Below are 13,005 nucleotides of genomic sequence, written 5' to 3'. Positions count from 1 at the left end.
TGAATAGTATCAGGAGTGACTTTTTAGAGTAAAAATGTCATTAACGTCAAAAGTGAACAGTACCATGAGTGTTTCGTTAAGACTCCTTTTTTTTTCAGATTTATTGATGTGAAATTAGCATTATTGCAATTCTGAAGTAAAATTGTACATGAAAGATTAAACACCCTTATAGATCCATCATATTATCCTTGTAAACTCATCATTTTACTCTTATGGACCCTTTTTATTTAAAGGGAACTTTAACAAAAAAACTCCTGGTACTGTTCACTTTAACGAAAAACCATATTTTTACACTAAAAAGTCAATCCTGGCACTATTCACTTTACCCTTTATTTTGTCCTTATCATTAAAACTCAAAGTTTTCAAATCATTTTTATTAGTTTTCCTTTATTTAAATAGTTAGTTTAGCACTTAGACGCGGTAGAATTATTAAGACAACTAATTCTCCAAAATTATTATATGCCAAACACGTACGCGACTCAAACGTGGGCATGGTCAAACTTAAAAAAGAGCAGTGATTTAGAGCAATTCCACCCCTAAAAAAATGCGCCAGCACCCAGCCCATTTAATCTACTCAATGAAAAGTGATAGACCCCAATGAACAGTAATAGGCTAAATGCATCTCCACCTCTAAAACTAAATAGCCTAGTTAATTTTATTAAAATATTATTAATTTTTATTATAAAATAATAATTTGATTTTTAATTTCCTCCTTCTTCTTCCCTTCTTCTTCTTCTCTCTGGACTCCCTTCTTCTTCTTCCCACTTTTCCCATTTTCCTCCCTGATTTTCCAACTATGCGATCAAGCACAGTTTCTCCAATTCCACGGATTCTGTAAGATTCTTTGGACTCCCTTCTTCTTCTCCTCTCTGGAACCCAACCCACACTCCGAAACGACATCGTCGAATCCACCAAACTCTAAACACGGGCACCCACCACCTTCTTCCCGACACGTCTCGCAATCATACCCAACCGATTTCACCTGCCGAGTTTGGTCCCTGCGCGGAGCAACCGGAGCCCCAGGATTGGCAAGGGATCAAATGGGGTTCCAGGGTTTGGGAGGCGTCGGAGGTGAGGCGGAGAATGATGGAGGTGGAGATCAACGGAGTTATATGGAATGGGATCGGATGGGGTTCCGCGGAGGGCAGTGCATGTGAGAGAGACGGTAGCCATGACGTTAGCATGGTGTCAGATGGGCCATCTCCTTCCTCTGTCGATTCTGGGCTGGCATGTGGCCTGGCTTAGGCTGGGGTGGAGCAAATTTCATGGATGCCGGTCCATTTTTTGGCCTGGGTGCCGGGCTAAGAGCAGCGGTGGAACTACTCTTAGGGTAAATCCTAATTTAAAAATGAGAAGATTTGGTTTGGTGTATATTAATGAAGCTTGGAAACTTAAAAGAGCTTATCTGGAAGATAATAATAGGGAGACTAAATTTATAGATAAAATTTGCAAACCAAATTATGTATTACTAATAAGAAATGAGCACGTTTATCAACACTTAAGCAATAATTCAATCGTTAACTTTTATATCATTTAGTTTACAAAAATTTATCTACAAATTTTATTTCCCAGCATTTCTGAATGTAAATTGCATGATATTTGCTTAGAGTTGAAGGATTGAACACGATACAAATTCAAAACCAACCACAACTATAACCTGTTCATTCCAACAACCGCAAAAACCAATATTTTTCACCAACTATCACCTTTTGCTCTGGGTCACAGGAATAATGTTATTTGCACCAGTACAAATTGTATATTATCAATTATAAATTCAAGATAGTAGCTCTTAGCTTAATTGTATTTTTCTTTCCAATGTTAGAAGAGATTTCGAATCTTTGATTGGAAGAAAGAAAAAATATATATATTTCTAATTAAAATGATAACTAAACACATTTTTTCTTCTTTTTAACACTTCTTTATAATCTTGTTCTTTTTTTTTATATATTTGATTTATTCAAGATGATGTCAAATATAACAAAATATATATAAGAGGAAAAATTTGTCTGTAATTATCATTTTTTTTTTACCTATGACAATGATATATTTGTAATACATTCGATATTATTTACATTAAGAGTAGGGGAGTGGCTATAAAACCTCACAATGGACTAGTCATAATAATTTAGTTCGAATTTATCTTTCGCTAAAATCAAACTTAAGACCTTTAATTTACAAGTATTACTACATGACGTGACAATGATGTTAATTAGGTTAACTTCTGTCAATCTCGTATTAATTAAGCGATGGTGCTATCATGGGTTTGTTATAGAACACTTGATCAATATCTATTTTCTTTCGTGGTCCCGACTCTCAGGTCGTTGCCATCTATCTCAATCAAGTTTTATAAAGCAGTCGCACCTCAAATGGTGAACGTGAAGATTACTCTTACCTGATGCCTCAATGGGCTGACAGCTAGAAAGTTCCACATAGTCGAGTAAATAACATGTCAACATCCCTCCTCCCTCCAAATAGAAGAAAAATTAGTATGCACCCATTGTATAAGATGAAATTGTTTCACAATTGCTACATCATCATGTGAGTGCATGAATATGAATATGATGCAACCGCTTTATCCAACGGTTGCATGCAAGTTTTTATCTTTCAGAGAGATAGTTCTTGTGCAATGGATGAGCATTTAAAGAGAATGATTTATATAAAACAAATTTACCACGACGTTTTGTCTCTAAATTTATACATAACAATGAATTATTGTATCATAACACTACGGTAGTGATGAACTTGTTCCATGTAAGTTATCTCATTTATAACTCCTCAATATGTGAATTCACCGCTACATATACACGCTAACTAGGAAAATCTTAAAAGCAGACATGAACATAGCTAAGTTGATTAGAATAATATGTTTTCTTCACCATACCCAAATTTAAATTTCTCCTCTTAATAATTTATATTACATTAATTAAAATATCGCTCGAATCAACAACATCACGTGTTGAAAAACCGCCCACTCAACCTAAAATTTCTTTAAGCCTAGACTACTATATATAACTCTCCATATTCCTTAACTTCCACATATAGCATATGTACACCTTTGGAAAGACGACTCCAACAATTGAAAGTTCAAACTCATCTCCACCACCCCATTATCTCTCTCAATTTTCCAAAGACCTCTTTAGCAATTAAAACTAGCTAAAGAGAAAAATGGATGATCAAAACCAACAAACCTTGATAAACTACTACTACAACTCCATAGATAATCAGCTTCTGAAAAAAGTTGCCAAGTTTTTGCTTTCAGCTTCTGTGTTTTCATTCTGCTTTTCCCGCTCATCCATGCTCTCATTCCTCCATTCCTTCAACTTCTACTTCTCAACATTCCCTTACCAACTTTTCACCCACACCATTGACAAGAACTTCATATTCCTCATATGCAACCTGCTCTTCGTTTTCCTTGCAAAACACTCTGGCTTAACCCGATCTCCGGCGCAGTCATCTTATCCTAGCCATGAAGAAACAAGCTTGAAGACTAGAGAAGGTGGTTTGGAATTCGGTTCGCCAATGTTAGAGACAGAAGAGCCAGTTTCGCCAAAGGAAGATGCAAAAGCGGGAAGTATGGACTCACTAGAAAATGTTGCTGCAGAAGAAGAACATGAAAGTGAGCCTTTGATCAACCAAGTAGAAAAACATGCAGAGAAGGAGGTTATTGAAGATTATGAAGAACAAAAAGAACAAGAACCAGAAAGTATGTTGTTAGTTTCAGAAGAAGAAGAAGAGGAAGAAGAAGATGGAAAACTTGCCGAGGAAGATGAAGACGGAACAGGAAGGTTTGGTAATAGCACTGAAGAATTGAACAAGAAATTTGAAGACTTCATTAGAAGAATGAAGGAAGAATTAAGGATTGAAGCACAAAGACAATTAATTATGGTTTAAGTGGTAGTAATTATAGTTTCCAGGGCAGGATATGATGTTTTACATTATGTTTTCTGAAAATTATTCCAGTTTGCTACATAATTAGTTGTAAGTTTAGGTGTTATTAGCAGAGCCTTAATTGTTTTTTCCTTACTCTTCTACCTAATGTGTCTGGGAGTTGGCTTCGTTTGTAATGAATCTGAATTGTTTACATACTTAGTTGTGTAACATTTTGAATTTTGGATGCAATGAATATGTTCTTCTATTTAAAATAGAAACTAAAATGGAGAGAACGAGGAAACAAAGAGAAATTCTCAAGTGGAAAGGTGAATGCTCTTAAATTATGTAATGAAATTGGTGGTGGTCTCCTATATTGAGAATGAACTTCACATTGGATAATCAAAGGATCTTGCATAAGCTTACAAACGGTGGAATCGCTCCCTCTATTTTCAATTAGCTTTTAATTGGAATCTTAACTTCTTTCGTTATATCAAATGAGGTTATCTCCATATATTGAACCCAATGATCTAGGTGCTCCATGTCATTAAATATGAGTTGTCCACGCACTCTAATTAAAGCGACTCCTGCGGCTTTTAGAAACATTATATATTATATATATAATGACAATTAACTAAACTTGTCTTGTACTGTGGTGTTTTAGGTTTCGGTATTGGACTATTCATGTATTGTTGGCCCCATTGACCTAAAATCTTTCTATTTGGTGCAAATTGACAAAGAAAATGGTTTTCGTACACAAAGGAGTTTAAGTATATTCAATGATTATATTAAAAGAGAACCAACAGAAGCAAACACAACAACTGCAATAAAGGCCAAGTTAAAAACAAAAAAATGCAGGAAGGTTGAAAACAACAGCAACCAACAATCCAACCTAACAACCAGCACCAAGGGGAGAACAACTATATAGGGGTTCTCCATTCTTGAAAAATAGGCCTATTAATTTGAAGTCGAGTGCGGACTTTACAAAGAACATAACCATAAGCGTATAGAGTTCTTATTGTGGATCAATTAGTCATTATTGAGAAGTACAAGACTCTGTAGAGACTTCGTGTCATCCCTAAAAGACACTTGCTAGGTTTCAAATGATTTTCTAATGGATGCGGTTACTAGGCTACGCCACAAAATTCAAGGTAATTCTATACATGTTGAGATAATTGGATTTACCACTTAATCACCTTAAATGAAAAATTAGTGAAAAGGTAAATATAGCACATAAAGGCAGTACTGAAGTGGCCCAAAAGAAAAAGAAAGAATATAGCATATAGAATTTAGGAATGTTGGGTAACCCATCCCATTAAGAAATTGTGTTGCAATCCAATATACTCAGAGACATGGAAGTTTCCATCGACAGAATAATTCTTTACACGTGCTATTGACTCATGCAGCCAAACAAAATAAATCATCAAAATACAAGATTCGCTTCCCAAAAATTGAATGATCCATTTCAGAACCGTAATCATCTTGCAGGAACTATATGTGGACAAAATGAAGACTAACACATGTCGACATTGAATCTCTCTCTTGTTTTTTTTATTTTCTTCTTCTTTAAGAAACCTCGGTAATAGGAGAAATTTTTTATTAATATAAAAAAATTAACCTATTTAGAGGGATATGAAATATTTCATTAAAGTCATTTATATGATGAGAAAGATAAATAGAAATACAATAAAGGATATGTGAGTATTTACCCGTTAAAATGGGAATAACTTACGTTGCTCGTCAAGCAATGAAAGCAATAACATAAAAAAAAGATTATATTCACACCACTTGATAGAAAATATTAAAAAAATTAAAAGAGTGTTGGGGAAGTAATTTGGAGTATATGAATATAGGACAAGGATTGTCTGCCCTCCTTGTTCCCGTGCCCTCCTGTTTTGTGTGGTTACGGTTAAGCCACGTCAACATTTTATATTGTTTGTTGACGTGGCTTAACCGTGACCACACAAAACAGGAGGGCATGGGAGGGCACGGGAACAAGGAGGGCAGACAATCCTTGTCCATGAATATAATCTCCCTAACATAGTTTTCCACATCTGATCACCGGTTTCTCATAATTTCCCATATTTTTAGATATTTTAAACTTTGAGGGTTTAGATTTAGGTGCCTCAAATATTTATTTTTTAGATACATTTATGTGTTTTAGAATTTTAATTAAAATGCTTTCTATTATTGTGGTGCCAACCTATAATCTAAGAAATTAATTCATGTCAGGAAAAAATCTTAATAGATAATGCTCAGTTGATTAAGACTGTTCTCTTGCACTTGAGATCTTGTTTTCGAATTCCTTCTATGTATTTTAGATAAACTGCTAGAAAAAAAAAAAAAAAAAAAGGGAACCAAAAAGTGTGTACTACTAAACCTTAAACGCACTCACGTTATAGAAAACTAAATGTACAATATAACCAAATAACTATACAAACGCACCTCCATTAATTATTGAAAACTTACCCATATAATTTAGATTGAACGGAATTCCTTAAATATTGAATAGCATTCCTTAAATAAATAAATTAATAATCATGAGGTGTATTTTAGATATACAATCTAACCAAATCTGTGACAATCCGTCCCGAAATATAATTTATCAATGGTGTGAATTGACTAATTTACCCTTGGACGTTGAGTTGTGTTGTGTGTTGAGCTTAATATTTTGACCAATTATTTCCTTTCCTAAAGATTTGGACCCAATTGGAACTTAAGATTTTATTTGTTTTTGGCTTGGTTGGCCAAACCTGGACCACACATACACACCAACCAATCCCGTTGACCCTCTCTCTCTCCTTCCCTCTTGGATTTTCTTCCATTTCCGTACAACCGTACGGACAACCTCAAACCTAGCTCTCTAATCGCAGATCGAGGTTTTGGTAGTTGTTTTCGTGCTCCTTTCAAGCTCAGGAGTCGAATAGTGGTTTTGGTTGGACGTGAAACTCTCGAAAACCCGAGAACCAAGAAGCTTCAAGGAAGTGCACAATGGCCTCGACGTGATCGCGAGTGTTTCTTGAAGTTTTGAGCTTTTTGGAAGCCTTAGATAGTCCTCACGAAGCTTTTAGAAGAATTTTGAAGGATTTTGGACGTCGGGAAATCCCAGTTCGCGGAGTTGTAGAGGTGGCCGGATTATCGTGGGTTTTTCCGGCTAATTTCTGGTGGATTTAAGACTTGAAAGTGGTAAGGAATTGTTCCTCTCATCACAAGCTTCATTTTGGTATATAATTCATGAATTTTGGTTGAGAACCGAAGAAGTATTGAAGTTTAAAGATTTTTCCAGTTTCCGGCGATAGCAGCGGCACCGGCACCGGACTCAGGCGAACCAAGGAAGAAGGAGGAGAATATTCCCGTCAAAGTTGACGGAATATTCTAACGTCGTCAGGTAATTATAACGGTATATACTTATTTTTAACAAAATATTCCCTAATGCCGTTAGGAAATCTGTTTGGTGTGCCAGGCACGTGCCTGCTCATGGGCCGCGCGTCTGGCCGTGCCTTGGCCGGCGCGTGAGGGTGTGTGGGTGCTCGGAACATTTTTCTAAAAATATGGAGGTGTTCCTGAGGTTGAGTAGGCCATGGTGATATATTCAAATACCCCATTTGAGCAATGTATGAGAAGTTATTTCCTAGTTTTGTGTATGTGCTTTAAATAATGTTTATATAGTTGTTTCGCATATAGGTGAGACCTATCCTAAGGATGAGCGTAGTCAAGTAAGGCTCGGGGGTTATGACCCTTCCACATATCAATGAGTGGGCTTTTGGTTTTCAATATATACTTATATACTTGATATTTTTCCCAGAAAATGCGTTTAAATGAAATTATGTTTTGAAATACCATGCATATTTATTTATACTTAGAATATGAATTAGTATAGTATGCATAAATATGATTTGATGCTGTGGACGCTCAGGTAAGTACCAGGTAAGTTGTAGACTGCTTATGTGTGATTTGATGATGATGTGAAATGTGTTGAGAATTTATAAACCTGCATCCCGGTGTTAATGCTTCCGCCCATGGCCAGGGCACAGGCCTTCACGTGATGTTCACCTCCCGCACCATACGCTCACCTTGGATCCAAGTTAGGTGCACAGTCCTGTCATACAGACCACTATAGGTGGTTCCGACTCGTAGGTGACCCGCGATTATTCGCACAGTCTTCACATGATCGTAGCAGTAGAGCGTATTTATTTATTTACACCCAGTCTTGTCGTACAAATCACTTTAGGAGGTTCTTATTCGTGTGCAATCATACTTGTTGAGCTATGGATTCAGCCGTACAGGCCACTTTAGATGGATCCGGCTGATATGTTATTTCACCTGAGTTACTTATTCTGTTATTTTGAGATATTCGGCATGGCATACTTATGAATATCGTTTTCTGAGCATGGTTTTGAGATATATATCTATATATATGCATTCTATTTTCTGGGAAACTATACAGATTTTACGGCGAGAGGTTAGAACTTTTGATAATGAAATGGTTTTGAAAAGCTTTGTTTTTGCCCACTCACACTTTCTGTTTTGCGCCCCTCCAGGTTCTAGTTAGGAGTGCTTATCGGTGGCTTATGAGGAATTCACGGCAACTCTGACAGATTATTACCAATGTAGGATTATCTTTGGTGTTGTATAATTAGTATTTGTCCTGCTGGACTACACTTAGGCTACTTATGCTCTGATTATGATCTCACTCTTAATGTCGCACTTGCACCTTACCTTATCTAGTGCTCTAGTTAGTTGGTTTTTATTTATTCGCATTTCCTTATATCTTCATTGCTTCCGCACAGTGCATATGGCTACGTCACCCTCACGTGACGGCCATCATGCCTCAATCTAGGTCGGGGTGTGTCAAAATCAAATGAGAAAAAAATAAAATGCTAAGACCATCCCTAAAGGAGATGTTAAATTTTAAACACAACATTTAAATTTGAAGGCTTATGTGGCATGTTAATATTTTTGTAAATTTTGTTCTCCACCCGATATGTCAAATTTAAACTATTATTAATTGCAATATTTACTTTTCATAATTGTAATTAGTATTTTTTTTAAACAAAAGATAATAACAAAAATTATAAAAAGTATTTATTATCCACTAAAAATAGATTTGAAGCTGCTATCTATCAAATTTGACATCAACTTCCTCTGCTACCATTCCATGTCATGGCACATACAAATTGACATTTTGGTTGGAAACATGCGTGCTTTCTTTTTTTACCATAATTACTTATGTGAAATTTTTGATATCTCCTTTGAAAATACTCTAACACTTAATATGATTAGAGATAAATAACTAATGTGGACATAAGTTAAAGCACTTAAAATCGAAAATATAATGCTTAATAAGAAATAGAAAGCCTACAAATATTTAGTCTAAAAATTAAGAGAACGGAACGGCTAACTATAATTTTTCCTTAAACTTTCTCACGTGTCAAAAGACACAAATTTTGTTTTGATTTTTAAAAGGGATTGAATTTGTCTCACACTGTCGAATGGTATTGGTACATAGGTGGATGAAGTCTTTACATTTGTGTGGATGGAAACCTGGAGCTTTCATTTTCAACCCTTATCTGGGAATATTTACATCACAGAGCATGTAGTTTGTCCATATATGATGATTGGTCCTCTCCTCCTTCCTTCAAAGTGAAGTTAATTTGCAATGGATTTGACTACTTGCATTGTCAAGTTCCATTTGCCATTCAATGAAGAGACCCCTTGGTGGGTGGGGATAACGAAAGAATATACAGGAATAAGTGAATTCCAATTCCAATTTCTATCTGAGATTGCTTCATATGTTTCTAAAAGCAGTTCGACCCATTTTAGGAGGGCTAGGACATGGGCATGTAAGTTGTTTTTAGGGGATTTTAACGAAAAGCTTATGGTACTGTTCATTTTAACGAAAAACCACATTTTTACACTAAAAAGTCAATCCTGTTACTATTCACTTTATTCTTTATTTTGTCATTTTCGTGAAAACTCAAAGTTTTCAAGTCCTTTTCATTAGTTTTCCTTTGTTTTTATTGTTTATTCTGAATAATACTTGTTTTTGTCACGCCCAGATTCCAAGATGCGTCTAGAATCAACACATGCCGTATCGAAATGACCACATAAAATTAAGCTAGATTCAATACTTCAGTAAAATACACACATAAAGCACCTATAAACAAATAGTCCCACAAAGTGAAGTACCGAAAATAATCATTAATTCAACAATATAGTAGATTTTCATCTTATTTTACGGTTGCACCTAACTTTAGGGTTACACTGCCTATGTATCCTGGGAAAGATCAAGCCAATCGTAGTTTACAATTTCGTTAAGCTAAAAAAACTTGTATTTGCAATGACTTCCACAATTTCTCATGGAATTATCTAGCAGGAAAACGTAGAGTTCTATAACCACTTAATGGAACTCAACGAGCACGACTCATTAGATTCCAGACTACTTAACTAACCATCTAACAACTAGGATTCCAGGCCAACTCAATGGAATCCCAAGAATATGGGGTTCCATACCACTCAACTGAACCATGCACGAAGTATGATTCCAGACCAACTAAATGGATTCCCTCGGATATAGGGTTCCGAACCAACTCAATGGAACCATAGAGGAAGTTGGATTCTAGACCAACTCAACGAAATCCATCAGATATAGGATTACAGACCAACTCAACGGAATCACCATGATAATGTGTATAATCTGCCAATGTGGATTAACTAAGCATGACCAATTCATATAACATTAGGTAGTGATCACCTATCACGGATATATCAAGTACAATTTGACATGCCCCAACCCCGATATTCCCCGAACACCATGATAGGTACGTGATGGCCAACACCCGAATGTGACACAAGCCATTTAGAATGCATGAGAACAAGAATAAATAAGACTTATCAATTTCAATATAATTAATATATGAATGAAGAACGTGTTCAGAGCATACAACTAACTAGAAATACTAAAAGAAATAATATAAAATTAAATGAATAAAAGAATGGGTCCTACACCAAGAGAACTCGAAGATGCCAATGCGGAAGTACCTTGACGCCAGGATTATACGCCTTGCTTCTAAGTCATGAGGGGGCGCAAAACAACATAAGTGGATCAAGTTGATATATATATATATATATATATATATATATATAATAATAATAATAACAGTTATCAGCATACTAACCCCCAAAGTTTTATGGAAATTCAATAGTATAATATGTAATAGGTTTTCCGAAAACCCTAGCATACCATAAAACCTTTCATAAAACGAATCTCATTTATAATGTGCTAACTAGTGGTATCATAATCGACCCGTAGGCCCCTACATCACCTATGAATCTTCAATCGTCCCGAAGGTCCCTACATCACCCGACCCGAAGGCCAATATAATATCTCCCGACCCGAAGGCCAATATAATAATCTTCAATCGACCCGAAGGCAGAATAGTGATCACTAGATACACACAAAAACATTGAATATAGTCTTTCCAGACATAGGTACATATATCTCAAAATCATCTTCATAGTATAAAGACATCCATCATCTATACTATAAAGAAGTATGTGAAAACATGTTCTAAATAGTATATCGTCATCCATCAAATATCCTACAAAGAACATGGATTCGATAGAAAATATGGTATTCCAAAATATTCTAAGTAAGCATAATATCTCATAAAACGTAATCATTAAATCATGATTTTCATGTATGCATTTCTACTATTAAAACATGCATTTTAGAAGGGGTCCAGTCACAGGTACTCTGTCATCGTAGAGCCACGTAAACTAACGAAGACGGAAACGCCACAATAAATGCACATAAGCACATAAAGGGTCCAATTAATAAAATCATATTCAAACGATTGAATTTGGAAAAACGGATGTTAAAAACGGATTCAGGACGTCGAATTACTGTAAGAAGTGTCCCACGTAAATATCGAAAAGTCAACAAAAAGTCAACAAAAAAAATATTTCAGGAATATTCCCTGACGGACAGAACATTCCCTGAGGATGGAATATTCCCTAACGAAATATTCCATTTAGGTCAAAGGGTTAGATTCGTTTAAGGCTTAGGGTTTGGACCTTAAAAGGTGTTGGGTTAGATTTAGATGATGTCAGTTGTATCTTCAATTCTCTCAACGATGCTGGTGTCATTCGATACGGTGCTAAGAAAATAGGGTTTGTTCTTGAAAGCAAATCGATGGTGAATTCGATCTCCGTCGCTGGTGGCAACGCTGACAAATCCTCAGGAAATACATCGGTGAGGTTTTTCACCACTGGCACATCTTCAGGACGCAAAGAAGGTTCATCCCTCGTCACTACGTGGGCTAAGAATCCCACACATCCCTTATGCAACAACTTAGTCGCTTGGATAGCATAAATAATACTATTAGGAAGGATTCGTCGCTCACCCTGAAATATGACTAACGGTCGTCCAGGCTGATTGAACGTCACAAACTTCTCCCTACAACCGACATAAGCATGGTGCCTAGATAACCAATCCATTCCGAAGATAACATCGAACTTCGCTAGTTTGAAGGGAATTAAATTAGGCTCCATGAGTTCCCCTTCAACTACCACTGGGCAATTCCTATATTCCCACTGCGCATAGAAGAGATCTCCATGTGCCACTTGTACTAGCATATCAAAACCAAGCGGTGTAGGTTGCGAATTTATAATTTGTGCAAATGATGGAGATACAAATGAAAATGTAGCACCCGAATCAATCAGAACTCTAGCCGGATTACCACAAATAAGTAACGTACTAGCAATGACTCGGGGATCCTGAGAACAATGTAACCAAGTAGGTAGTGAATCCCAATGCGGATTAACCAAGCAGAGTCACCCCTAAAATATGTATGGTCCCCAATGTGGATTAACCAAGTATGATCATCTATGTATAACACTGCTACATGATTTAGTCTTATTCTCATACATCCTGCATCATACATTATACCATAGCGATGTTTTGTGAGTAGACTACCTATGCATCCTTCTGTTTGTTTTGAGACTCGCATTTGTCACTTGTGCCGAATAGACGAGGTGACTTGATCAATTGGTTCTACATTTGCCGGAAGATCTAATGGGCCATCTACTTGAGTATTTACACATTCAAGGGGGAGTGTTGTGATATACATTCTCATA

At 36.1% G+C, this 13,005-nt stretch overlaps 1 protein-coding gene and 1 long non-coding RNA gene across 2 annotated transcripts; both read left to right on the top strand.

Moving 5' to 3' along the window:
* Nucleotides 1–3,042: 3,042 nt before the first annotated feature.
* LOC103427693 (uncharacterized) lies at nucleotides 3,043–4,085 on the top strand. The gene has a single exon (XM_008365769.4). The coding sequence runs from the start codon at nucleotides 3,166–3,168 to the stop codon at nucleotides 3,889–3,891; it is 726 nt and encodes a 241-aa protein (XP_008363991.3). The 5' UTR covers nucleotides 3,043–3,165; the 3' UTR covers nucleotides 3,892–4,085.
* A 2,676-nt stretch (nucleotides 4,086–6,761) lies between these two features.
* LOC139194246 (uncharacterized) lies at nucleotides 6,762–8,635 on the top strand. The gene is made up of 3 exons (XR_011579004.1): nucleotides 6,762–7,053; nucleotides 7,154–7,255; nucleotides 8,409–8,635. It is a non-coding gene; the product is annotated as an uncharacterized lncRNA (long non-coding RNA).
* The last annotated feature ends 4,370 nt before the right edge of the window (nucleotides 8,636–13,005 follow it).

This window comes from Malus domestica, chromosome 03 (genome assembly GCF_042453785.1).
Source record: "Malus domestica chromosome 03, GDT2T_hap1".
NCBI lineage: Eukaryota > Viridiplantae > Streptophyta > Magnoliopsida > Rosales > Rosaceae > Malus > Malus domestica.
This window is presented reverse-complemented; position numbering and strand designations above follow the sequence as displayed.

Bases quoted from the DNA above. Each gene is read 5' to 3' on its own strand.
- LOC103427693 (XM_008365769.4), top strand. From the start codon at position 3,166: ATGGATGATCAAAACCAACAAACCTTGATAAACTACTACTACAACTCC.